This window comes from Enhydra lutris, unplaced genomic scaffold (assembly GCF_002288905.1).
Source record: "Enhydra lutris kenyoni isolate GAN:26980312 unplaced genomic scaffold, ASM228890v2 scaffoldscaffold29, whole genome shotgun sequence".
Classification (NCBI taxonomy): Eukaryota; Metazoa; Chordata; class Mammalia; order Carnivora; family Mustelidae; genus Enhydra; species Enhydra lutris.
Window position 1 is genome coordinate 17,071,995 of NW_019154113.1, and position 27,444 is coordinate 17,099,438.

At 55.1% G+C, this 27,444-nt stretch overlaps 1 protein-coding gene across 1 annotated transcript; it reads right to left on the minus strand.

Moving 5' to 3' along the window:
* Nucleotides 1-2,550: 2,550 nt before the first annotated feature.
* On the minus strand, nucleotides 2,551-23,979 carry LOC111152624 (Rh family C glycoprotein). The gene is made up of 11 exons (XM_022511159.1): nucleotides 23,704-23,979; nucleotides 15,239-15,425; nucleotides 12,479-12,629; nucleotides 9,313-9,460; nucleotides 8,311-8,477; nucleotides 6,785-6,922; nucleotides 6,530-6,666; nucleotides 6,103-6,227; nucleotides 5,809-5,882; nucleotides 3,827-3,919; nucleotides 2,551-2,997 (listed from the first exon to the last, which is right to left on the minus strand). The coding sequence occupies exons 1-10, from the start codon at nucleotides 23,885-23,887 to the stop codon at nucleotides 3,851-3,853; spliced, it is 1,380 nt and encodes a 459-aa protein (XP_022366867.1). The 5' UTR covers nucleotides 23,888-23,979; the 3' UTR covers nucleotides 2,551-2,997; nucleotides 3,827-3,850.
* Between the last annotated feature and the right edge of the window lie 3,465 nt (nucleotides 23,980-27,444).

The following is a 27,444-nucleotide window of genomic DNA, read 5'->3' on the forward strand; positions in this document are numbered from 1 at the left end:
GTGTGATCCCATCAAGGGCATCCCTCTCTCCACAGCAGCTATATTTCTGGGGCTCAGGCTGCAGCTCCCAGGGGATTAGGCCCAGCGGGCAGCCTGGACAGCTCCGGCACAGGCTGCCCAGTCTACCCCCCCTGGGAACTCAGCCCTCCACAGCCACTTTGTAGCTCTTAATCCCCGAGGCTAAGCCACAATGGCTCCTTTTCCCATACTTGTTCTCGCAGGCCCCAGCCTGGCTTCCCACCCCAAATGGAGGCCCCCCTCCCCCTGGGCAGCCGCTCAGGATGAGGGTGGGGTCGGGGGCAAATCTGGGGCCAAGGCGGAAGGCGACAGAAGATGGGGCTCTGGCCTTGTTAGTGAACCACACGTCCCCCGGGAGGAGCAAGTTGGGCGTGAGCCGGTAGGGAACATGCCTAGCGACCTGCTGGTTAACCACCCCCCCACCCCGAGGCTGCTGCACCCCCATACTTCAGGGCCCTCAGCCTGGAGGTCCTGAGAAGCGTCTTCTCCTCTTAGGAACCCCACTCTCTTCTCAGAGTCCCGAAGCCCTTCACGTGGCTGGGCCAGAGAGCAATCTGGAGCTCAGGTTGAGGTGTTGGAATCAGAGGGACCTGGGCCCCAGTCTCACTCTAGCACCATCTTTAATAACCCTGTGACCTCCGAAGGGTTACTTATCAGCCAGGCCTCAGTCTCCCCACCTGTGAGATGGGTGTGCTAACAAGTTTCCATCAGGGTGGCTGAGAGGTCAAAGACGGAGCCTCGTGCACTCAGCACGGCACCTCGCACACAACTGGCATCAGTCCATGGCTGCTGTCATCACATGGCAGTCAAGACCAGGAGGAAAGTGGGGGTGCAAACTCAGATGGGGGGAGCAGTCTCTGGGAATCCGTGTGGTCCTGCTGGAAACGCCAGGCTCTGCAGTGCTGGGTGTTTTTTTAGGACAAACCTCGCAGGCGCCAACAATTTTTAGATGCCGCCCCGGATCACGAGAGGAGAGGCAGAGCGAGTCTGGGCAACAGGGGTCTAGACCCAGGTGTCTCCCTCCATAGGGCCGGGAGCACGGAGGCGACAGATCGACCCCTGCCCTCGGTGACCTCCCCGCACAGCGCCCAGGATCCAGGTCGGGTAACGGGGAGCGAGGGGAAGAGGGGACCCGTCCCAGCCCCTCGGAGCCCCGTGCTGCTCCGGGTCTATCCCTGCGGGCGGACGACTGGCGGGCTCCCGGGGCAGGCTCTGGGAGGGTCACCCCCGGCGCGCCCCCGCCCCCGCGGACAGGCCCCTCCCCGGGCCTCGTGGGCGTGCCGCTGGGCGGGGCCGCCGGGCCGGGGGCGGGCGGCTGGGGCCCCAGCTCCGCGGAAATCAAAGCCGCCGCTCCCCTCCTCGCCACGCCGCACCCCTGCCGCGCCGCCGCGCACCTCCTCCTTTGTCACAATGTTTTTCAATCCGGTGAAGCAAACTGTCCAATTAGAGCCGGGGCCTCCAGCTTCCATCTTTGCCGACGTTTAATTAACATGCTCCTCTTGGCAGCTGCTGACAAGTTCCAGAAACAGGTTGTAAAGGGTTTTTGTCTTTACCCAGCATGGAAAATGAGGGGTGTTACATCGCGGGAACATGAATAGGTTGCATTTCAGCTCCCTCCTCCCCTCCTTCTCCTCCCCCTCCCCTCCTCTGGCACGGAGAATGAAGGCCTGTGTATGTATGTATGTGTGAATTGTGAGGGGGCGGGGAGGGCGGATTTGGAGGCAGGAGAGACCTTCTCCTCCCGCTCCCCTCACCCCTTCTTTCCTGGAGTCTGCTCCACAAAGGGTCTGGATTCTGCATCTTATTGGCCAGCTGGCACACTTTTGCCTCACGTCTCTTTTAGCCGTAGCAAACCTCGCCATGTTGATTCCCATCTCTGGGTCTCTGCCCCTGCTGTCCCTGTGCCTATGTTCTGGTAAACTCCTATTCAGCCTCCAAAACCCTGCTCTGGTGACCCACTCTGGGAAGCCCCCCTGGGGAACTGGATGGCTGTCAGGGTTGAGGGTGGATCCTGAGGCATCAGGTCGGTCCTCAGCTAGACTGTGAGCCCCTGAGGGTAGGAAGTGTTAGTCTGCCCAGGGTGGTGACTGGCTGGAGGAAGTGGGGAGAGCCAAACAGCTGAAGCCCTCTCCCACTGTGGAGGGAGGGAAGGCTGGCTTGGAAGGGAGGATGGAGGGAAAGGTTGGGGTCAGGGGATTGGCCTGAAGGAGGCTTCCCCCTATTCTCCCACCCTGCCCGAGTACCCCTGAACCAGAGCACAGTCACATGAAGGGCACAGTAAACATGGGTGTGTTTCTCGGATGGTTGACGTGAAGTCAACCTTGGAGAGAGGCCCTGGCCCAGAAGTGAGCCTGGAAGGGGGCCCCAAGCCGGGCAGCCTCCAGCATCCCAAATTCCTCCTCTTCAGCCTGGGATGACTCCCCTTGCATTGTGGATGGCAGGGTGGTGTGGGAGGGCAGGACTGGGGCAGGAGGCCGGGTCTCTTGGGTCCTTTTCTCCCTCAGATTGGCCCTGTTGAAGTACTCACACCCATTCTACAAAGAATACCAAGAACGTTTATTCACAGAGGCCACCATCTGCATGGCACGGAGTGGTCTGGGGGACGCAGGGAGCAAGGGAGGTGCTGGTCGAGGGGCAGGCAGAGAGTGGAGGAGCCCAGCGGTCGATGGCTGGCAGCTGAGTCGTCTCCTAGGAGGGCTCGGGTCCACGGCCAGCTCCCAGCCCCACTCCTGCCTGCTTTTCCCAGGATGTGGCCACCAAGACCGCTGGAGGCAGGTCTCCTCAGCCAGAACCTGGCTTGGATGCCCACTTTGTCTATACCTCTTCCTTCTCCATTCTCAGGCAGGCCCCCTGGGATGAAGGGGAAGGGAAGGGAGGCACCCTGGGCCAGGCCAGCAGTGGGGTGCCGCTCGCCTTGCTCTTGTGTTCCCAGCTTGGTCAGCACGGCTCCTTTGGGAGCACCGGGGCAGTCTGTGAAGCCTGTAGGGAGAGAGCCAGGAGCAGCGGGACACTGTGGGTCCTGCTCTAGCCCCTCGGGCCCCTTTACCTTTTCCGGACAGGGTGGGCATTAGAGGCAAGGGGTCATAGCCTCACTCTTCTCTATCCTTAAGACCCAACATCCTCTCCTGCCCCATCACTCAGCCTTTTGCTCCAGACACAGCTCCTTCCAAGCTCTGGCCTTGCAGGGGATCAAATAGTACTACTGGAATACAAAGGAAATGACCTGCAGGGATCCCATGCCCCCCACTTGCTCTGTGGGGCCTCAAAGAGCCTGAGCTTCTCTGAGCCTTCATTTTCTCATCTATTAGAAAGAGGGAAGCAGTTGCACCTGTCGAGTGGAGCTCTCTGGAGGGTGAGATGCAAAAGGCAGGGCTTGGTGCATTCCACAGAGGAGCAAGGAAAGGTGAGCTGATGGGAGGAAGAAAGGAGAGAAGAGAGAAGAAAGGAAGAACTAGCTTGAGCTGATCGACTGAACAGAGCCAGACCTGTCGTTTCCACTTTTAGAGATGAGGAAATGAAGGCTCTGTCTCTGGGTGAGGAGGGCCTCAAAGTCACTACTGGTAAGCAGCAAAGCCAAGTGTGTAGCCAGATCACCTAGATCTTTTTTTTTTTTTAGTGCCTTCCACATATTCTTGTGCCTGTCTGGCTTGCTAGGAGTCTTATTCTGAGGCCACCAACCTCACGTGCCCACCCCAATCCAGGCAGGAGGGGTGGATTTCTTGATGATTTCTTTTTGCCCCTTTACTGGTGGCATCCAATTCCCAGAGCGGGGGTGGGGGGGGCACGGGGAGGACCTGCCCATGCTCACCTGCTTCTCACCTGGCCTGGGAGTTTAAGGTTCTGCGGGCTTGAGGGTAGAGTCCTCAGGATACAAGACTGTGCTCTTTGGCTCCTCAGGCGTCTGCGGAGAGAGGAGGGCAGCTCCAGGGGCCTTGTCCCAGGCCAGGCGGGTGTCCCTGGTAGGACTAGAACAACCTGGCCAAGTCTGGAGGGGTGGATGGTGTGTGGCGGGCGCCACCTTGTGATCACTGTGCAGAGCGCATGCAGAGAAGCAGGGCAGTCGCACACACAGGTATCCTGCCCTCTGCATCAGGTTGGCCACTGTCCAGGGTGCTGGGGCTCTGCAAGGACGACACAGTTTCCTTGCCCCACTTAGAGCAGTGGGAAAGCGTTCAGGTGATGGGCACAGTGACAAGAGAAGCTGCAAACGCACGCGAGAGGCTGATAACCCGCCTGAGGTGGGGGGGTGGAATTACGGTGGTGCAGAATGAACCCGCTTTTGAAAGATGAGGGGAGATGTGCCAGGAAGAGACAGCATGGCAAGCTCCCTGAACACCAGGCAGGTCCAAAAGTGAGGTGGGGTGAGATGTAGGGGAGGCGGGAAATGGATGGGTAGCTGGAGTGGGGGTGGGGTGGAACAGCCTTGCGCTGGCTTCAAGGCTTCGATTTAATCTTAAAGATGGCCTCATCAGAGGTCCTGGGGAACATCTGTCTCACCACATCCTCTAGAAGGCCACCTCATCTCCCAGGTAAAGCAGCCAGAGGCCAGGGGCCAAACGGATGGCCTGATGGTGCCTTACTTCCACAGACACAGAATTAGATCTCAAAACGGAGCACTGCTGAAGGGTATGCAGCAGCTAGAATGTGTGAACTAAGAATGATAAAGATCCATACAGAACCAAGAGTGAACTCCTCTGTATGGGAATTGATAAGATTTTTTAGTTTATTTCATTAGTGGCAAATCCATGTGATTTCTCATGGTCGTGTCTAATATAGTTTAAGTTCTGACTTTAAATATGGAATGAAAATAATGCTGCTAAAAGAAGAAAGTTTATTAAGAATGCAATGACACAGAATACTTTTTACAATAGAGACAGAGAGAGAGTGAGCAGGATCCCAAATTGGGCGTAAATCTCTGCTAAGAAAAGTCTCGGCTGATTAAAAAAAAAAATACTGGAGGAACATAGACCCAAAATATTAGCAGTGCTTGAATTAGAGTGATGGGATTTCTTTCTATTTTTCTCTATTTCCCGATTTCTCTTAATGGGCTTCTATTCATTTTATAATAGACATTTTAAAGAGAATGAATTAAAAAATGTTATTAGTTGTGTACATGAAATTCGCTTATAGTGGATATCAGTGAAAATGTCCCAGAAAACTTTCTGGTGTGGTTTTAAAATTACGGAGCCAAATGAAAGGCGGTGATGGGCAGACCCGAGTCACAGGGGTCACCGACACAGGTTACGTCCTGCCCCGTGTCATGAGGGGAGATGCAGGTGGCTGTCATCCCCCCAACATCCGAATGCCAGTAAACACCTACAACAAGGATCCGTTGGGAGGGAGCCCTGCCTCAAGTCACAGAAAACCCGAATTGTGGCAAGTTTTTAAAGAAATGGAGTTCTGTGACATCTTACTACTTTCAGCTTCTAGAACAATGTTTCTCAAGTCGAGTTTCTGTACCGATACTTCTCTGGATGCTGAAAGCAATGGAATGTCGCTCAGTTTTCTGGGCCAGAATCAGCTGGGAACTTCTTCCCATGAGGAGGCCCTACTCAGTGACAGTTCTGGGCTGGCACGTGGGAAGCTGCCACACTTTGGGAATGACTGCTCTAGAATAAAGCCTTTGGCCCCCAGGAGACACACAGCCTCCGGATGGAGCAGGGTGATGCAGGCTCTGTCCCCAACACTCAGCTTCTGGTCTCTCAGGCCCCAGCTCGGCTGATGCGGGCCGGGTCTGTGGAGAAGGGATATAACTCCCTTTGTGCAGGGGAACCAGTCCCTGGAACTCACCTCCCAGTAGACCGAATCCTCAAAGCAGTTCTCATCAGCGGGTTGTCCCCAGACTGGCAGTTTCAGGATAATTCCTAAGGAAAGTTTGGGGTTACACAAGGTCGGGAACCACTTCTCTTAGCCTACCCAGGCCTTCCCCTTAGCTGAGAAGCACCCCCTCCCCACCCCACAACTCAGTCCCAAAGCCACAAGTGCACAGGATTCCTGTGGGCTCTGGGCTGACCTCTGGTACATGCTCTTGGGTCCCCCACCCACAGCAGCCCCGCCTTCTTTAGCCCAGCCACTTCCACTCACCCACAATGCCGCCGCCCACCAGGGCCATGGCCAGGGACACAAAGAGACCAGCAGCCTGAAACTTGCCCTGCATGCTTGCGTTCCAGTTAGTCTTGAAACCATCAAAGCCAAAGGCAAGGGCAAGCCTGGGGTGGAGATTGGGGGCAGATCAGGGCGGCACAGAGAGGCCAAGAAACCCCTTGCTGTGGCCCACAAATGTGAGCGGGCACCAAGGCTCTGAGCCTTCCCGTGTACACTGGACAGATCAGATGGTTTCTAAGACTCATGAGGAGGGACAGAGGTTGGGGAGAGAGGCCCATGGACAGTGGTTCAGGTTGGGGAAGGCTAGTGGTAGAGACGGTATGTTGGACCCTGGAGGAACAGCAAGAAGGAGGAATGGAGAAGGAAGGAGGGAGCTCAGGCTCCCCTGTCCCTCCTCCATACTTACCCGTTTATTCCATACACATCTGTGGTGGCGCAAGACGCGGTCACGGCACCCACGATGGCACCGATGATGCCGGGAATGCCGTGCAGGTTGTGAATGCCGCACGTGTCCTGGATCCGCAGCCTGGCCTCCAGGAATGGCTGGACAGGGGAGACGGGTGCTACTCAGGCCCTGAGCAGTGGCAGCGGTATGGGGAGGCCCCAAATGCGCGGAAACCCAGGATCCTCCTGCCCTCAGCCCCTGGCCTGGGGTCCTCACCGTCAGGTATACAAAACCCAGGGTGGAGACGATGCCGCAGATGAAGCCAACGATGAGGGAGCCGTAAGGCATGAGCATCATTTCAGCGGCCGTCCCCACGGCCACCCCTCCTGCGAGCGTGGCATTCTGGATGTGCACCTGGGTAGGGCGGACAGGGCGGGCCGGAGCTCAGTCCTGTCCCCAGAGGCCGCCTGCACCAGCACGCTGTGTCTGGGGGCGCTGGCGCTGGGAGGCAGGGATGACTCTGAGGGCATCTTGCAAACGGCAGACCGCAGAGGGCGCTGGCCTGGGCCTGCTCCTGTGCTCTCTGCACACTGGGCACCCCCACCAGCAGGCTGGCCATCGTCCATGGACACAAATCGGTGTAATCGTGTCGGGGTGGGTGAACCCTCTTGGCACGTCTACACCTCCCCTCTGGCTCTGTGTGCGCAGGTGCGCATGTCTGATGGGCTCTACACCCACGTCTGCTGACGTCAGGCGCCCGTGGGGCCCCACGCATGCGCACACGCCCCTGTCGGCGTCTGGGGGCCTGCACCAGCGCCGGCTGACCCTCTGTGGGGGCTGACCGCTCCCGGTACTGTGCTGCCCGCTGTGGGGAGGATTTCAGTCCGTCTCCACAACCAGCCCAGGAGGTAAGGACAGTAATCTTTGGATGTTTGCAGAGGAGGAAATGCAGGTGCAGGGAGACCATACAACTAGCAAGGGGCAGAAAGGTGTCTTGATCATGATCAGGGCGGAGCTGGGGGCCCCCTACTTTGACTCTGTTCCGTGTCCTTGTCGGCGCGGGGGTGTTGGGCGCACGCAGGGTTTGTCTGATTCTCTTCCCCCTGATGCGAGCATCCCTACCTCTCTGTGTGGTGAGTGTCCCACATATGCCGCGTCAAGAAGCTAGTGTCAGACTGGGAAATAGAGAGGCGGTCTTCTTTTTATAGAAAAATCGACCAACACCTATGGGGTTTGGCCCCTCCCCGCTAGAGACAGAACGGTCTGTCCCAGTGGTGGGAGAGGAAGGACACTGCGAAACCATATGCCCTCACAAACCTCCCCAGGGGAGTGGACAGACAGCAAAGGGGTCCCCTTTCTGATGGTATGGGGCAGGGCAGGTGGAGGCAGCTTTAGGAAGGCTGAGGACCAGCGTTTGGAGGATCGGAAGCCTGACAGAGGAGAAATGCCCCTGGCAACCGGACCAGGCTGGTGTGATGGAGCCCTCAGCCCAGAAGAGCTATCAGCACCCCAGGCTGGAAGGAGGAGAATGAAGAGGAGGAGACGCTCACCCAGAGCAGCCAGTGTAACAGAATCTGGGAATCTGGTTCTGGGCTCTGCAGAAAACCAGCTATGGAATCCAAACAAATCATTTCTCTCCGAGACTCCATTTTTTCATCTGTAGGATGGGTGTGATCACCCTGATGCTGCCTGCCTCACAGAGTCGTTGGCCGGACGTGGTGATCAGCCCACCGGGCGCAGGCAGTCATAGTCACACCTCCCCCCGGGGCTCCCCAGTCTCCCCCCCTGCCCCTGCCACTCACCATGTCCAGCTTGCCCTTCTTGTGCAAGGCGCTGGACAGTGCTACCGAGGTGAGCACGCAGGCTGCCAACGAGCAGTAGGTGTTGATGGCAGCTCGGTGCTGGGCGTCTCCGTGGTTGGACACAGCTGAGTTGAAGCTGGGCCAGTACATCCACAGGAAGAGGGTGCCTGGCCAGACCGGAAAGGACCGGTGGGCCCGGGGGGGAAGAGGTGTTAGATGGGCCCAACAGAGCTTAGGCAGACTTCCTGTCCTTTAGTTCCAGAGATGTCATAGGACTCATGCGCCCCAGTAGTAGTTTCCACCCCTGCAGCTTTACTCATGCTGGGGGCTTTCCCCAGAACATCCTTCCTGCCTAACTTCCACTCAGCCCTCCTCTGCTCCAGGAAGTCTACCCCAGCCCCATAACTGGGCTAAATGCCTCGCCCCTTGCTCCCATGGCATCATGAGGGAGAATCTTTTTCCCTACTGTAGTTAGATCATGTGGTAACATTGCCATCTCTTCCACCATATTGTGAGGAGCTCCTTGAAGGCAGGGCTGGGTTTTAGGAGACCAGAGTGGGTGGTTGGTATGTATTCTCTGGAATGAATGGACACAGGAAGTAGGAATTCACACCTTGCCCTAGCCCAGGGGATGGACTGACCAGTTTCTGGGTGCCGCTTCATCTGCCTCGGGGCATCCTAGGGAATACAGGATGAGTGACCAACTTCTTCCAGCCCCATAGGAAAAAGGGAAGATATCTGGGATCCTGGAGGTGTCTACAGGCAACCCCTCCTCTGCCTTTCCCCCAAGGGAACTACCTGCCACCCACCAGACCATGTGGGTATCAGGTGTGATTATGGTGGCCTGAACTCCTCCTGGAGACCCTCACCTGTTAATGGGGGTTCTTACTCCTCAAGAGGTCCTCACCCATCATGGCAGCCCTAAGACATCATGATGGCCCGTAGCCACCAGGGCCATCTTCCCCCATCCCAGTGGCCCTCATTCATTATAGCAGCTCTCACCAATCATGGCAAAGAGGTCCGAGTGGTACACAGCTTTCTGCCTCTCCTTGCTCTGATGTAGGCCGGGCCGGTAGAGGATCCAGGTCACTGTGAGCCCAAAGTAGGCACCAAATGTGTGGATGGTCATAGAGCCCCCTGCGTCCTTTACCTGGGGGGTAGGGATCTGTCAGACTCTGATACCTTCTCTCTCTCCCAACTATTAGCACTTTCCTTGCCCACCCCCGTGAAACACACACACACACACACACACACACACACACACACACACAGAGCTCCATCTGTCTGACTCCACAAGCTTCAGGATGGAGCTCAGGGCTCCCACAGACCAATCAGTTGGGAAGGGGAGAAAGTGGGAATCCCTGAGCCCAGGCTGTGAGCCTGTCAGCAAAATGCCAGGGCATCGTTCCCCAGCAGATGGGATTGTGCCCAGATGGGGAACCCCAGGCTTGGAGAGGACGTTGCTCAGTTAAGCAGCGGGAAGAGGTGAAGCAGAGCTAGAACCCAGGCCCAGCCCCTATCTAGTTTGTCACCCACTAGCTTCTACTGTATCTTAATTCCTGGGAGCCCTGCCGTTCCCTCTGGGCCTCCCCTCTCCACATTGCTTCCTCCATAGCCACTCCTGGCCCAGCCCCAGTCCGTCTAGAAGGTCATTCCTCATCTCCCCCGCATCCTGCCACCCTTGTTGCCTGACAACCTTCCTGCTGACCGCCCGCCCCCAGCCCATCCCCACCCCACCCTCCTCTCCTCTGTCCCCTGTAGTCAGAGCACACAGATCGGTTTCTTCCTCTTCTGTCCCCTTCTGCCCTACCCCACTCTGTGCCTCAAGTTCCTCCTTCACAAAGTGGGGGAGACCAGGGTGCCTTATTTAGTAGGGCTCTGCCAACGTGTCTGGCACCTGGCGAGCGCCTGGTACCCCACAGGGGCTTGGTTGACTTAGCCTTCCTCCCCATGCCCCCACCTCCTCTCTAGCCTCCTCTTCCTCCCCACTCAGAACCAATCTCAGGGGAAATTCCAATTAGAATCACAGACTTGCTCCTTCACTGTACATGGGGAAATCCCGGCAGAGAGGTTAAATGTGTTGTCCAAGGTCACAGAGCTAGTTAGTTGTTGGCAAAGCTGGGTTTCCTGGTTCCCAGCCTGACGGGTGCCTCTATTAGCTCTGGGACCTGGGCTGAGCCCCTTAACCTCCGAGCCTCAATTTTCTCTTCTGTAAAGTGGGGATAATAATTGTGCCTATCTCAGAGGGGAGGATTAATGAGGTAAGCCATGTGAGGCATTTAGAGCAGGGACCAGCCAAGGGCAAGTGCTCCTTGCATGTCAGCAGGGACTTGGCACAGAGACGGACTCAAAGGTTGTCGTGCATTCAAAGAATTTCCATAGTAGGTCGGGAGGATTTTTGAGACCCTCTTAACTTGTGCCCAAGATTCATTCTTGGCACACCCTCTTCCAGCAGGTTGGCCCACTGGAAACCTCTCACCGTGGGCCTCCCTCAAGGCCTAGCCACTCACTGTTCCCTCTGCCTCACTCCTTCGCTTGGTTGTTTCCCTCTTGACTCCTAGCTTTGATATCTCTTCCTCCAGGAAGCCTCTCTGACCTGTCCTGCTGGTTCAGACACCTGCCACCCCCCCTTTTAGGCCAGCAAGGCCCTGACCCCACTCCTCATTATACTATGTGGTTACTGTCTACTGACTTCCTAGCTCCCTCTCTAGATTGTGAGCTCCTTAGGGTCTAAAGAGGTCTGCCCACCTATGTATGAGGTGCCAGGAGCATTGTCCGACGTGTGGTCAGACTCCAAAATGCATTTACTTGATAAATATTTGTTGAGCCCTTATTAGGCATTGAACTAGGTACTGGAGATCCCGACGGCCCAGACACATCAGGTTTATCAGAAAAGGAGAAAGTTTATGAAGAAAATGAACCAAGTCAGTGTGAGAGATAGTGACTTGGGGTGGGGGGCAGTAAGATAGAGGCCAACACTGTGGGGCAGGGGGGAATCTGGGAGGGCCTCTCTGAAGAGGTAATATTCCAGCTGAGACCTCAGTAATGAAAATGACTGAGGGATGAGCATTCCAGGCAAAGGGAATAGCAAGTGCAAAGGCCCTGAGGTGGGACCAAGCATGATGCATTGAAGAGCAGACAGCAGGGTGTGGCGAAAGCACGGAGAGATGGGGAGAGAGTAGATTATAAGCTTGGAGGGAAAGGCTGGGGGCAGAACATGTGGGGCTTTACAACAAATTTGGATTTTACTCAAAGTGAAATTTTAAAAACCACTGGAGGGTTTTGATCAGGGGAATGGTCTCACACACATTATTAACAGGTCTCCATGGTTGCTGGTGGAGATTGGCCTGAGGCCGTGAGTAGAGCAAGGATGAAGATAGGGAAATGAGTTAGGAGAAAGAGATATGGTGGCTTGGACCAGTCTGGTGGCTGAAGAAAATGACAAAATGAATGACTGAATATAGTGGGATCTAAAAGAGAAAACAAAACAAAAACAAAAAAATCTCTCCCCCTTGTGGGGGGCAGAAATGTGCCAGGCAGAGTCCAAATGTAGAGGAGTTGGGGACTAAGAAATGGATGAGGTCCCTGAATGACCTTCACCCCTGCAGAGGTACCAAAGAGGTATCTGAGCTAGAGTCAGAGGTCTAAGGTCCCCTTACTTGGGCCATTGAATCGGCCGACTTCAAGGGACGTCATTCCTGCCATAGTCCACATGAATGTCATCTCTGGAGTTGTGCAGGACACAACCTATGCAGCTGTCCATGTCCACCATGGCTTTTCCCCTAGGATCCTTCCTTACAGACGTGCACCCCCAATCTACTGGGTCCTTTTCTTGGCAGAGCAAACTGGGAATGAGGTGTGTATGTGCAGGAACACCCACTCTTTCCATCTGATATGCTGGAAAGGGAAAGGAGGGAGAAAACCACCATACAAGGAACCCCTGCTCTGCCAACGTGCTGATCTGATTGGCTAGGTGGACCACCATCCCTGCCCAAATAAATGTCATTACTCTCCTTTTAGTGATAAGGAGACTGAGGTTCAGAAGGTTAAGTGACAGGCCAAGAGTGAATTGAATCCAGCCAGCATGGCTCCCTGACCCTCCTTTTCTCTCCTCCCCTGCTGTCACCCCATGTGTCCCCCTGAACCGCCATCCTTGAGCCCTGCTCACCTCTAGCAGACTGAGGAGGATGTACTCATTCACTGAAAAGAGGGTCACTTGGAAGAGAGTCATGATGAGTAGCTGGACAGGGCTGACTTTGCCCAGAATTGCCCCAAAGGCCACACAGACAGAGCCCACGCAGAAGTCCGCATTGATGAGGCTGTGGGGAGACAGGTCAGGGGAGGGTCTGAGGCAACAGCAAAAAGTGGCACTCTGAGTCCTGGGTTTGAATCTGGACGTTGGCCATCTGTGCATTTGGCTTTGTGGCTTAACCTTTCTGAGCCTCAGTTTCATGGTGTGGTCACGAGCACACAGTATCTTTTTTTTTTTTTTTTAATGTTCTGTTAGTCACCATACAGTACATCATTAGTTTTTGATATAATGTTCCATGCTTCCTTGCTTACATATAACACCCAGTGCTCCATGCAATCCGTGCCCTCCTTAAAACCCATCATTGGGTTCACCCATCACCACCACCCCTCCCAGCGCAGAGTATCTTAAAGCTAATCTAGGAATGAAAAGAAATAGCACGTGAAAGGGCCATCACAGCAATGGCACGTATCAGATGTCACACCCTTCCTCCGTGGCCCCCATCCCAGTGCCCCCTCAGGGAGCTTGTGTTCATGGCACCCAAGTCATCTGGCTGCTGTTCGAGGACATGCCCCATAAGTGGGGGCTTCTCCTGCCCTCCATCCTCTACCTGCCCTTCCAGAACAACCTCTGACTGCCTCCTTTTTCAGGAAGCCTTCCTCGATTCCTCCACGCAGATGGGGTCTCCACCTCCAGACCCTTATCTCTCACTCCACACATGCTTCTGTCTACCAGGGCCCTGCTTGGGTTGGAGCTCTCATGACCTCCTCTTCACCTTTCCTGGGAGAGAGGATCTGTGTCCCCGGAAGAAAGAGTGGCCTTCCTGCAGGAGGTAGGTAGGGACCTGGGGGCTGGGTGGAAGGGGGCAGGAAAGCCAACAGAGAGAACAGAGGCAGAGGAGCAACTCAATCCTTCTTAAGTCTGGACCCTGAAGGCCCAGCCAGCCAGCAGAAGGCCGATGGAGAGGCAGACAGCCAGGCAGATGTCGTGGGGCCAAAGGAGACCCTGGTTCCCTCCACATGCCTGCCTAACCCAGGCCTTTCTGTGCTCAACCAGCAGCAAAGTGGTCAAGGATTCCAAGGCAGACTCATGAGAGTTGTTAATGGGGTGGGGGTGGGTGCAGGGACAATAGAGGCTCCTTCCTCGAGACATTCACATCTAGAAGAAGTGCCCCTGCCCCATGCTCAGGGGTATGAGAGAATCAGGAGGTGAGAAATAAGAAGCCAGGGGCGCCTGGGTGGCTCAGTGGGTTCAGCCTCTGCCTTCAGCTCAGGTCATGATCCCAGGGTCCTGGGATCGAGCCCCGCATCAGGCTCTCTGCTCAGCGGAGAGCCTGCTTCCTCCTCTCTCTGTCTCTGCCTCTCTGCCTACGTGTGATCTCTGTCTGTCAAATAAATAAATAAAATCTTAAAAAAAAAAAGTAAGAAGCCAGCTAATTGTAGGGCCAGGGTGTGGAATGCGGCCGGCTGTCAGGGTCCCTCCCAAGATGAGGATGTTCCTTGGAACCTGGCTTCCCTGTGAGCCTTGTTTGCTGCTGTGTCCCCAGGGCCTCACACAGGGCCTGATTGAAGGAATCATGGCAGTTACTAAGTGCCAGGCAGGGAAACACCCGCTAGGTACTGCATAGGCCCACCTGTACCACACCCAAACCTGAGGGGACAGGTACTATTACTAGCCACATCATAGGGATGGAACAGGGGGGCTTAGAGAGGCTGTGTTATTTGCTCACTTTCCCATAACTGACCCATCGGACAGACGTGACCATTGGCAAGAAGGGAGAGGGAGAGCAGAAAAGCCCACATCTTGGCCCATCAGCTCCCTGGAGACGGAGGTTTGCATGTCCCCATCTCAGGAGGGCCCATGGAGGCTGGGGCAGAGCCTGAGGGCATCGCCCTACAGCGACAGGTGGGACCTGGAGGACTCTTTAGCGGGGACAGGACAGAAGCCAGGAGGAGGGTCTGGGGACAACATGGTCATCCAGCCCTGAGCACCAGGACTGGCTCCAGCTCGGTTGCTGGAAATCAACTCCCTGAAAACCAGTTTGCCAAAATCTCAATTTGTCGAGTGACCAACTTGCCCCATAACTGGTTCACCACACACTTCCAACTCACAAAGTATATGATGATTCCCTTTGAAGATTTCTAAAACGTTGTATGCTTCTGTTTTTTCAACTAGCCATAGCTCTCTTGCTGGGGTGGCCATCTAAATATATTACAGGTGTTTTTATTCTCTGGGTCTACAGTTTTGGGAGTGAGACTTTTCTTGTGTATTTCGAACTGCTTGGTGAGATGCATGTCAACGGTTTTATATACAAAAGACTGACTTACTGATTACAACACATTTTCTATCTTGTCAACTGTTTTTCCAGTTTCTCTTAAGTCACTTAAGAAGACTTAAGTCCCTGACCAGCTTGCGTGAACGAGTATCTTGCAAGTATTTGGCAGGTTTTAAATTTCAGACACCTGGCATATGATCCCCCGTTGGTGCCCTGGATGTGACGTGGTGTTATGGCAATTTGCCTCTAAACCCTTTCTGTGGACTTGGTCTTCCAAGCAGGCTAATGAGTGTTCCTTCGCACACCCGCCCCCTCGCCCTCTGGGCTCCGCCCCCGGGCACGCCCTCTCTCCGGGCCCCGCCCCGGGCCCGCCCCCACTCGCGCCGGGCCCGCCCCGCGCTCACTTTTCCACGCCCACGTGAATGTAGCCTTCGTGGTAGGAGTGGAACCAGCCCTGCATGAGCAGCGCCCATTGGATGCCGAAGGCCGCCAGCAGGAAGTTGAAGCCCACAGAGCTGTAACCGTAGCGCTGCAGGAAGGTCATGAGGAAGCCGAAGCCCACGAAGATCATCACGTGCACGTCCTGGAAGCCTGCGGGGAGAGCGCAGCCGGGGGTCTCGGTGGTCTGGGCCAGCGCCGCCTGGCGCAGCGCTGTCTTCCTGGACGCCTGGCCCCGAGGTAGCCTCCCGAACCCCCTCCTCCCATCTCTGCATCTGGATCCTGGGGCCAGGCGCAGTTGCTGCAGGTAGAACCGCCACTGCCTGCATCTTGTCCTAAGAACCCCTGGAGGGGTCTGGGCTTGGGGGGGGCGGGGGCCGAGGTGAGCCTCCCACTATAGAACGCTCGTTCTAATGCCAAGACATGCCCTGCCGTGCTAGAGCGCAAAATTGGCGCCAGGCTGTGGCTCACACCTAGAATCTAGGGTCTAGAACCCAGACTTCCTGCGGCCTTGCCCCTTCAACTCCGTTTTTTTAGTACAGAGAAGTTGGTCTCCACTGGGTCTGCGTCTCTGGAGGGGCCAAGCACACGAATTGATCATCCCCCACCCCCACCCCATGAATGTCACATCCCACCTCCACCCCCAGCAAGTACACTTTCTTGCATCACGGAGACCCGAATCTGGACCCCAGTTCCTCCGTCTGCTGCGTGGATGACTCTGGAAAGTCAGGTAGCACCCTTGGCTTTCCGTGCCCTCTGTAATGCTTACAAAGCCTGCAGAGATTAAATGCGGGTGTGTAGGTACACCACCTAGCAGTGTCCGTCCCATAACAGGAGCTCAAACTGGACAAGTGTCATTGTTGCTTTATTATTTATTATTTGTTATTACTTAGGCATAGGTTCATTCTGAGTTTTGAGCCAACTCTTCTGCCAACTCTTGGGGTCTAGCCTTGACAACCTACTTCCCCTCTCACAGACAGTTTTCTCCATAAAACCAAAGGATGGATTAGAGTGATCGTAACTGTCCTCCCAGTGCTAATGTTACCTGATTCTGGAGTCCCAGAAAATTAAAATAGAGGGCAAGGACCTTTAGGAAGCAAAGACAGTTACAAAAATATAAGGCACTATGTGGGTCTATAGGACACAGGAGCTAGATTGAAGGGTTCCCAGTGGCCAAATCTGGGATGGTTTGAGCACCAAAATAATTACGTACTGTAATAAATTAAAACCATTACAAAGTAACAACTTGGAGTAGGAAATAAGTGAGAATGTGGGGAAGGCTCTTGATGGTAACAGAATGCTGAGAGCCAGACAGTTAAATGTGGAATGAGCGATGAAGTTGGAAAATCGTGATTTTCACAGTAAAGACTCTATCAGTGGATGCTGAATCCAGGAGGAAATTTTGATGAGGAGGAGAACATTTGCATTGTCTTCAAGAGTCTCCCCAGAGACTGTGAATTGCAAGGGACTGAAAAAACAACAACAACAACAACCCAGTAATTATGAAGTGGAGAAACAGGACGACTTCTCAGCGGGGTGATCAAAATTAACCTTACTCACGAGGGACAGGTGGGTTACCACGGGCCTTCAGATGTGATCATCTGAAGGCAACTTATCATCTGTATGGCATTCTAGCCCAGCAGGCATTATCCCAGTCTACTTACAAGGAAGATCAAACAGAGAACGAGTAATGTGCCATTAGAGGCTGTGTGAGTGTGTGTGTGTGTGTGTGTGTGTGTGTGCGCACGCACACTGAGGCTGTAATCTTGAAAAATGTCAGTGTCGTAAAAGACAAAGGCGGCAGAAATATTCCAGGTTAAAAGAGACTAAGGAGACATGCCAGCTACATTCACTACCTAACTTCGGACTGGATTCTGGATGTGACAGGGGGAATGGGAGGAGAGCTGCGAAGGTCGTTGTCAACAAAAGTAGAAAATAACTAGAAAACTCGGTTGAGGAAATGAGATCGGAACCATTTATTAAGCTATCACACAACGTAGATGGATGAAATTGATTAGCATGGTGTTGGAAGAGAATCCCTCCATGCTCAGGACATCCTGGGGTCATGAAGGTGACAACAGGGCCATGGCATGTGTAACTGACCCGCAGGTGGTTCAGAGGAAACAAGTGTGTATGTGGAGAAAGAGAAGGAACAGGTCGCTGATTCGGAGTTACAGAGTATATAGTGCTCTTTATGCTACTTCTGTTTTAGCAACTTCTTGCAAATTTGAAATTCTTCCCAAGTAAAGGAAAAAAAAAAAAGGTGGGTGGGACCTGCAGGGTCTTTCTTCATTCCTGGCTCCCCCTCCCCCCATGCACCAGCAGCACAGGTCTGGCGTGTTCCTCAGCCCTGCTCCAGGGTCTCTGGCTGTGGCCTCCCCCTGCCCAGGATGCTGTTCCCGCAAAATGGAGGCCAACAACTTCTTTTCCTGCAGATCTCATCCAAACATGGCCTCATCACAGAGGCCCTCCTGACCCTCCCGTTTAAAGGTGGTTCGCCCCCTCCCGGCCCCCCTTCCTTCCTTTCTAGTTCTTACGACTGTGTGCAGTTGGAGTGTTTGTCCCGCCCACCAGACTGGAAACTCCCAGAAGGCGAGGCCATGCCTGTTTCCTTTGAGCCGCTGTTGCCCAGCACCTGGGAGAGTGGCTGGGGAGACTCTCCGTCACTGTCTGTGACGGAATGAATGATGACGGCTGTCACCCCAGCAGCACCGAGGGTGTCCACTGAGCAGCCAGTCACAGGAGGCTGTGGTCCCTCTCCAGTCGGACACCTCTTGCACCCCGGGGTGGAGAGCCTGGCCGAGGTGGCGGTAACGGTGCTGATGCTACAGCAGCCCTAACCTTGCCTGCCCCCGCCTGCCCCCCCACAGGTCTCCCTGGGGCCCAGGCCACAGCCACAGCCCCCTTGGCTAGCGGGCACCTGGAGGCGGCTTAGGGAGGAGGTGCTGGCACAGTGCCGGGTGGGGGCGGAGGCATGCCAGCTGGTGCCAGGGAGCCGTGGGTCTCACCCCGGTGGGGTGCTGTGAGCGGCTGTCTGGAGACCTGTGCGGGTCTGCATGAACCAACAGCAGCTCAGTGGAGGTTTCACAATGTGTGCGGCTGATTTCGTGTATTACCGCGTTTCATGGTTTATCACGTTTCCAACTGTTGTGGGGGGATCTGAGCTAATGCGTGTGAGGCACCATACGTGGCATCATGGTTATTCTTGGGAAGAACGGATGGGTGGCAGACTGGAGGAGAGGTGTGAAAGAGGGAGATGACACTTTCAGACTCCAGTTCCAGCAGCAGGGAGGGGAGCTGGTAGGAGGGCAGGGCTGCCGATAGACCCCGGGATCTGGGAGCTGATTGTGGAGTGGGAGGGAGGGGCTGGGTCAAGTGCTGGCCTTGGAGGACCACAGCGGGGTGGGCATGGCAGGTGAGAGGGACAGAGCCTGGCTGTGTGGGGTGAAGTGGGATCTGAGACCGGGGTGTGGGGGGCAGGCCCGCAGATGGAGCTGTGAGTCAGAATGTGGGCCCAGTGAGGGGGAGACAGCAGCTGAGAGCTGGCCGCCTTGGAAGCTAGCAGGTTGGACAGGGAAGGCGCTGGCAGGGGGTGGGAGGAATCCCCGGGAAGAGGCAGCATCACAGAGGGTGGGGGCCTTTCAGCCGTTTGGTGGCAGAGAGGAACCATGTGGGCAGGGGCGGAGGGTGGGTGTGGAGGGGGGGCCCTCCTGGGGAATAGCTTCAATTTCAGGGCTGTCTGAGCCCTCCCCTTCTTAGCACACCATCTCTGCCGGCCCCCTCTGGCCAGTTCTCTGTCCTCCGTGACTCCCCTTACTCCCCGGCTATCCTGACTTCTCTCTCTTTGCCCCTTTCTGGGGGTGTCTCTTTTTTCCTGCCCCACTTGGAGCACGCAGACACCAGCTTCCTCTCCTTGGGCACCTCCCCGTTCATTCTCTTGTTCCCTTTCTGTTTCTCTCCCACAGTGGTCCTAATTTAGAACCCCAACCTACCAGTTGAATAATTTATGTTTCCTAAGGTTGGGTGCTTCCTAAAATGCTTTTACCAGTAATGGTTCGAAGGTCCCAACTGTGTGACCTTCAGGAAGGACATCATCTCTTGGATCTGCAGTTTCTTATTCTGTAAAGTGGGGTTAGTCCATGTGTTTGGGAAGTGCTCACCCCAGAGTTCTGGGGTGCACATGTAATGACTTCATCCAGCCCTGGGTAGAGGCCTGGCTCTTTTGCAAATTGATCAATCATATTAGCTACTATTTCTCTTTTCTCCTTCAAGGCTGTCTTGTGTTTCGCAGAGTTGGCGCCTTTCTGTAGATCAGTGGAAGGTGGTGAGACACCTCCCTTTACCCCCCTCTTTCCCCAGCCTGGGGTGACACAGCAGTCCTTTGCCGCCCAGAATCTGTCCTCTCTACCCAGAGATCTTCCCCCAAAACCAACCGGGCGGGACAGGCATGCTGGCTTGCAGCCACGAAGGCTGCCACAAGGGGGCACCAGTACACAGCCGCTCTCACTCCCGTTCTCCACCCCACCCCTCTAGGTCTAGAGGGGCCCCTTTTCCCCCACCTCCAGAATGTGTCCCCAGCGAAGCCGGCAGTGGCTCTGAAATAGGAGTTTCCCGTGCCACTGGACCACAGCAGCTTCCTCCCCTCTGCTGCCCCGGCACAGAGAGCGTGGAGCCCTGCCTGGTGCCGGTGGGTGCTGCTCCCTTCCCACTCTCTGCGGGCCAGCCAGGCCCAGACTTTCCCTTGGAGTCCTCCTGGCCAGTCCAGCACTTCCCCAAGGCTCTGTGTCCACCTCCCCCACACCTCAGATCAGACCCAGTCACCGCACAATCTCCTGGCAATGGCACAGAGGCCCCGGGAAAGCAGGTGGGCTGTGGGGAGGGAGGGCTCAGCCAGTCCCTGTCCCTGCCACTGGCGCTCAGAGTGCTGGGCACATCTCTAAGGTCCACTTTGGGCACCACAAAATGGAAAGAAATGCTCTGCCTGACAGAGCCTGCTAAAAGCACTTGTAAGTGGGGAAAGCACAGAGGAATTTAAATGCTCACGTTTAGGGACAAACTAATATTCAGGGACACACTCCTTGGCCATATCTCTAAAGAGATGCTGAGCCTCCATTCGTGTCCCTTCAGCGCCAGAGCACTCACTCCCCTCTGAGGACACCTGATACCAGCATTCACTGTCCCCTCACTTCCTGCCCCCAGATGGGCCCTACCGGTCCCCTGCCCTCTTCAGTTTTCCTGGAGAGCCAGTGCATTAAATAACAGTCCCACTTCACAGACGAGCATACTGAGGCTCACTCCATTTAGTGAGGGACGCAGATCTGTTGAATTCCACAGTCCAGGTTGTGCTGCCCTCTGAGACTTGTGGGCAAGCTTGTCCTTTACTAAATGGAGCTGAGTCTGAGGGGGCAGGTCCCAGAATTGCAGAGCGAGCCTGGCTGCCGTGCTTCATGAAACAGTCTTTCTGGGGTTGAAATTACGGCAGCCTCTTCCCTCGGTCATGTCCTAGAAATGTGTCCACTCCTCCTGCAGTCTTTGCAGGAAGTTTCAGGAGCACAGACTCTGAGGGCTCTTCCTCAAGCCAGCTTCCCCCTGACCCTTCCAACAGTCACGGAGGCCCCAGAGCCCTAGCCCGGGAGGAGCACGGACCTCAGAGGGCACTGTCAGGGCAGGTCCCCAGCTGGCTTGGTGCCTGCTGCCTGCTGAGGGGCCCATGCCCGGGGAGCAGTCCCGAGGCCTTCCTGAGCCCCAGCCCGAGCCAGCTGGAGCTGGACTCTTCTGGAAACCTGAGATGCCCAACAGGCTCCACTAATCCCCCGGGGAAGGAATGAGGCCCACACAGGTGTTGTGTGGACAGCCTAGTGCCAAGAACCCAGAAGGTACCTTCGGGACGGGGGGGGGGGGGGGGGGGAGGGGGCAGGGGGGGGGGGGGGGGGGGGGGGGGGGGGGGAGGGGCCGGGGGCCCCAGGGGGGAGGCAGGGTCTGGGTGGGGGGGGGGGGAGTGGGAAAGGTGCCAGGAGGAAGGAGAGCGAAGGGAGAGGAACCCAGGGCTCCTACGTGGGCTCTCTGGTTTCCTAGTCACTCTCCTTCCCTGGCCTTGGTCTCCTTGTGTATAAAATGGGAACCCAGACCCTGCCTTCCTCCTGGGGCGGTGGGGGCATCCGAGGAGAGAACGCACACCTGCTAGCTTGCCTTGTTGCCACTACTTGCCAAGGAGTCCCGAGGCCAAGGGTCTCTCCCTGTACTGCTCTCCTCTCTGTCACTTCCTGCGTGGTGACCAAAAGCTTTTCAGCACCCACGGGGAAACGGCAGGGGAAACTCAAGCCCGCCTTGATGGCTGCCTCATTCCCTCTTAGGAACCTCCCTCCTATCCCTTCCACAAACCCTACCCTTGGGCCACTCTGCACCACTCATGTGCTCCCCGCATGCCTGCCCTGCTTCCCCACGCCCCCACTGTCCCACTACCTTCCAAGAAGTGGAAGAGAAGTGCCCAGAAAACCTGACCCCATTGAGGACAGGGTGTTGGGGTGCTCTCAATGAGTCTGGGAGCCCTTTGGGGTCAGAGACCCAGGATATGCAACTCCAGAGCAGCCGTTAAGTCTTGGTCTCTTGGAGGAGTCGTGGTTTACGTGTGTGTCCTGGCAAATGACTGCTAGCACAACTCCCTCACCTCCTCACTCTCCAGAGTGCCATTGGTTGATAAATGATATGGCCACCCCATAGGTAAGTGATTGATAAATGAAGGTGGATGTGGATGGGGTGGGGATAGAAGCTGGGGAGATGCGAGGGCCACACCTCTTGTTGGGAATGTTCTGTAGCTTCCATTTGAGGGCTTTGAGACTTTCCACTGCCTGGACCCATCGAGGATCCATGAACGCCCGTGGGAGACCTTGCCTCCTGTGCTTTGCTGGGAGGCTGGCTTTTTGGCTAAGAGATAAGTAAGAGCCAGCGCGAAGGAGTGGAACAGGCAAAGGAGGGTCTCCAGCTGGCCTGCCTCTCCATTTGCGGGGTCAGTTCAAGGAGAGTCAAGGTGGGCAGTGAAGGGCAGATTTAGAGTCCAAATTCTAAGGCCACAGCTGTCAAGATCTCTTAAAACACGACCCTGAGTAGAGCCCAGCAGAGGCTGTGGTCTCAACCAGCACAGGGTACAACCCCCTTCCATCACCTCCTTTCTTCTAGGCACCATATTTCTATTAATGTAGCCTGTGGATAGCTTTTTGGCAGCCATTTAATACGGCTGGCTCCCACTGAGTTGGCCGACCCCCACTCTTGTCTTTGTTCATGCAGGCCATCATCCTGAACGTATGCTGTTATTTATCTGGATCTAAGTGACATGTTACTTCTGGAGGTAAAAGCCTCCATCACTGCGGGTTTTCAAGCCATGGAGGGAACGTCAGTTGGGAGAGGTGGCTGTTGCTGACAAGCTTTAGGGTCCCTGCCGAGACTAACAGTCCGTGACCACGTGAGCACCAACAAGTTGGAATGACTCTCATTGGCTGCTGGTGGCTGGTGTGGGCAGTCGGAAAGCACACGGGTATGGAAAGAGCCCTGGGCTGGGAGTTTGGAGGTTGGGCTGACCTGAGTGACCTTGAGCCATTTTTTCCAACTCCTGAGTCCCAGGGCATCTGTGCTCAGTGCTCCTCCACTAAGTGCTCCCTTAGGAAGTGAGGGCTCCATGGCCAGCCCCATGCCAGAGCTCGACGGGCACTATCTCACGCCAGCCTCTCCCCAGCCCAGTAAGGCAGAGGTGGAAATGGAGTCTCAGTGAGGTTGACCCGTGCCTAAGGCTGCCCACCTGGTCAATGGCGGAATCGTGACAAAAGTGAGGTCTGGTGATTCCAATCCCATGCTCTTAAGCACAGTAGCACAGACACCAGAGAATTCAGGATGCCCCTTCTTCCTCTCCAAGCCAGAAGAGGGCAGGTGGGGTGGTCCCGCATGCCTCTCCCTGCACACCTCTCCCCACAGCCATCCTGCAGCCCTTGACTTGGGACCAAGACCAGCCCAAGATTTGGGATCTTGACTTGATGGGCACACCTGGACAAGGGAGCTGGTGTCACCCCCTGGCTGGTGACTGAGATGGGACTTGGGTCTTTGCAGGACAAGTAGGGCCCTCTGACGGGAGGCTGGAGGACTCTGATGGCCCCCCCGGAGGGAGCTCCCCCTGGGGAGTTTTCCCTCTTTGTTTAACGCAGGGAGAAGGAGTTAGCGCGCACGTGGCCCTTTCTCAAGCGAGCTCTCCAGGGGCTGGCGGGGGCGCGGTTGGGAAGGCTGAGTGGGGAGGACCACGGGGCTCCAAGGGAGGGAGCAGGGAGGACCAGCAGCTTCCCGAGCAGCCAACTGTGCAGGTGCCTCGAGGCAGGACTCTCGGCGGGAGGCGCCGCGGGGACCTGCGGGGATGCCTCTGGGGGGCCTGCGGGGTGTCCGGACTTACTCGGGTAGCGGTAGTAGAATTCGTTCTCCAGGTCGCTGGTGTTGTGTTGCGCCTTATTGTCGGCCCAGTGGGCGTCGGCATCGGCCTCGTAGCGCACAAACACGCCGAAGAGGACCACCATGGCCACCTGCAGGAGCAGGCAGGTGACCGGCAGCCGCCAGCGGAGGTTGGTGTTCCAGACCATGCTGCGGGGAGGGCGGGGCGCCTGGCCGGGCAGGGCAGCGGGCAGTTCGGACCCACACTCGCAGGCGGGAGAGGCTTATAAGACCCGGGAAGGGGCGGGGCGGCCGCGGACGGTGGCGGAACAGCTGACCCGGGTGCCGCCCGCGCGCTCGCCCAACCGGCGAGGGGACCCGCGGGCTCGGGGCTCGCCTCCCCCCGGTGGCCTTCCCGAAGCTCCCGGGCCAGGGGCCGAGTGGGCAAGTGGGCGGGGATCGAGGCGCCCCAGGCTCCGCGGGTCCCCTCGATACCTGGGCCGCTGGTCTGTCCCCTTTTGTTCCGGACCCGAGTCGGGAAAAGGCGGATTGTCAGCCTCCCACGGAGAGAGGAACTGGAGGAATTCCTAGACGGCGCTCTTCATCACCAACATCACCACCCTCAGCCCTTTCTTTTTATGATCACAGGATTTACAGAGAGTACGTGGAAAACCAGGGAAGGCTAAGAACTGTCGCGGACCGAGAAGCCCGGAGAGGCGTGACTGCTGGTACAGTCCGTACCATGGAACAGAGAGGATGTTGGGGGGGGAAACTGGTGAAATCCACACGAAGTGTGAAGTTTAGTTCATAACGTTGTGCCCACGTGGGTTTCACGGTTGTGGCAAATGTACCAGGCTTAGGTGAGATGTTAGCAGGGGACACTGGGGGCCAGGTAGTGTCCGGCACTAGGGGAGCACAGTACTATCTTTGCAACTTTTCTGTAAGTCTAAAATTATCCCTGAAAATAGGGTATTAAGAAAAATTTTGTATATGTGTGTGTGTATATGTATATATGAATGATCAGAACAGTTGATTTTTTCACAGTTCATTGATCTTGATCAGGAATTATCTGTTGGTCAATATGTGGGATATTGATGTGAGGAAACCATAGAATTTAAGTTAAATCTTTTGCTTAGCCTATATTTTATCGACATAAATTCAATTTTCTAAGTTTTCTTTAAAGAAATTGAATACAGAGTGCCTGGGTGGCTCAGTGGGTTAAGCCTCTGCCTTTGGCTCAGGTCATGATCTCAGGGTCCTGGGATCGGGCCCTGCATCGGGCTCTCTGCTCAGCGGTGAGCCTGCTTCCTCCTCTCTCTCTGCCTGCCTCTCCGCCTACTTGTGATCTCTGTCTGTCAAATAAATAAATAAAATCTTTTAAAAAAAATTGAGTGTAACTATATTGTAGAGATTTTGGAAAATATAGAAAGCACAAAGAGGAAACCAGAAAACCACCTGTAATTCCTCCACCTAGAGGCAACAATAACATGAGAAAGAGAAAGAGGAAGAGATTCATCCTGTAATACTGTTTTATAGCTGCTTTATCCACTTAATAGTTTGTAAACAATAGTTTGTAAACGTTACAAACTTAGTAGTTTGTAAAAAAAAAAGTTTGTAAACATACTCTTGTTTACTACAGCATTTTTTTTTAAATTTATTTATTTATTTATTTTTTTAAGAAGCACTTGGAACCGCTTTACCTATCTGGGAAACCTCTATGCTCACGAACAAGAAAACAGTGAGGGAGTCTGGGTCTTAGGAGGTAAATGCACTGAAAGTCTCCCTCCCCACATCTACCTCGTGCTCCGTCACCTAGGGCTGTCCTAGTCTAGAACCCCTGAACATAAAGAAAGCCTTGCAACTTTTCCTGTGCCTGCATTTCCAGTGACCAGGACACAGGTAGCCTGTAATCCTTTCAAACACGGGCAGAAAGCAACACGTGGCTGCGGAAGTTAGAGACCAGAGTCAGAAGACCACAGCAGTGGTTCCCACAACCTACTCAGACATGCACTGAGGCAGGACCCACGCTCGTGCTCCCTTGATAAAACCTCACAGAAACGGAAACCATCCTGAGCCAGGCACAGAGAGCACGCCATAAGACACCATAAGACACGTCATAAGCAGGTGCCCAGGGGCACCTAAAAGGTGGGGAGGAGGAGGAAGTGTGGGATAGCTCCAGAGTTTGGAAGGGACAGGAAGGGACGCTCCAAACACGGGGAAGCGCTTTCAGCAACTCCTCTCCCTGCACTATCAATGACCAGGACACAGACAGACCATGATCACTTTCGAATGCAGGTTTACTACAGCATTTTAAATGGCAGGACATACCCTGCCTTATCTAGCCAAACCCCTAGTGTTAGGTGATGGGGCTGCTTTGGGTTTGTCTGGTGTAGTAAATAGCACTGTTGTGAACATCCGGGTAATAGGTCTTTGTATGGGTTTCGCTGAGTTCCCAGAGGCTGAATCACTTTGATACACGTTGCAAAAAGTCCCCCAAAGTGTGTTCCTCCTGAGTTGTGTGGTACAAATGCACCCTCACCGGTGCTGGATTACAGAAAACCATTGCCAGTTTGAATCCCAGATATGTAAAAGGCAGGAATGAGCCCCTGAACAGGGTGCTGGGAACTCAAATGTAGCCCTGCCGTATTCACGTGGGCACCATTCCCTTAGCAGGAAAAGCAGCAGCCGGCTTCAAGACCCAGCCAGACATGCAGAAGCGATACCAGCAAGAGGGGCCATTTATTACATATTTGCCGTGGCCAAACCTTTTAGACATGTTCTGCTTCTCCGTGGAACCCTTGCAGCGTGGACAATGGATCTCCATCCTACAGATGAAACTGAGTTGAGATTCCAACTCGGGGCTGTCCTATCTCATTGCACCGTGCTGCTGGCCCCCTCTGGGCAGGGCAGAAGGAAGGTTTGGTTTCAGGTAGGTGTACCCACCGTTGCAGAGAGAGACCTCTACATGCACAGCCAAGGGAGAGTGGAGGGCGGGAGGCAAGGGCTGGGATTGAAGTCTGGTGATGATGTGTTCCGTGGGAACCCAAGGGCTTCTGGAGTCATCCATTCCCCAGGGGGCCATGAGCCCCTTTCAGAGAAGAATGTGTCTTATGTCTAACTCTATCCCCTGCCCACAGCACGGCATGCATGCAGAGTGAGAAGGAGGAAGTGGAGAATAATATTCTTTGAGCACCTGTGTCCCAGGCACTGTTCTAGGTGCTGGGAGGTAAATCTCTGTCCCCATGGAAATTGTTGCGGGGTGGGGGGTGACAAAAGGAAGCAGGATAGAGAACTATACGGTCTGTGTGAGGGTGATGAGTGCCATGCAGGAAAAGGACATGGAAAGTGGACAAGAGGGGGCTGGGAGTGGGAAGGTCACTTCGGGAGGGGGGGGCGGGGGGTGTGGAGAGATGGAGGGACGGAGGGAGGCAGGAAGGGAGAAAGGGAGGCAGGAAGATAGAAAAAGAAAGAGAAGATGTGGGACACCTGGGGAGTTCAGTTGGTTACGGATCTGCCTTCAGCTCAGGTCATGATCCTGGGGTCCTGGATTGGAGCCCCACATTGGGCTCCCTGCTCAGTGGAGAATCTGCTTCTCCCTCTGCCTCTGCCCCTCCCTGTGCTCATGTGTGCGCGTGCTCTCTCTCTGTCTTTTTCAAATAGATAATTAATATCTTTTTTAAAAAAAGATTCTTCTGCTGGCTCTAGTCCCACCTCACCCCTGACTTTGGGGCCTGGCACCCTCAGCAGCACTTAGATGCTTCCGTAC

Bases quoted from the DNA above. Each gene is read 5' to 3' on its own strand.
- LOC111152624 (XM_022511159.1), bottom strand. From the start codon at position 23,887: ATGGTCTGGAACACCAACCTCCGCTGGCGGCTGCCGGTCACCTGCCTG. The intron at 6,228-6,529 runs GTAAGTATGGAG...TCTCCACCCCAG, and splicing joins GATGTGTATGGAATAAACGG to GCTTGCCCTTGCCTTTGGCT. The intron at 3,920-5,808 runs GTGAGTTCCAGG...CTCTCTCCGCAG, and splicing joins AGGATTCGGTCTACTGGGAG to ACGCCTGAGGAGCCAAAGAG.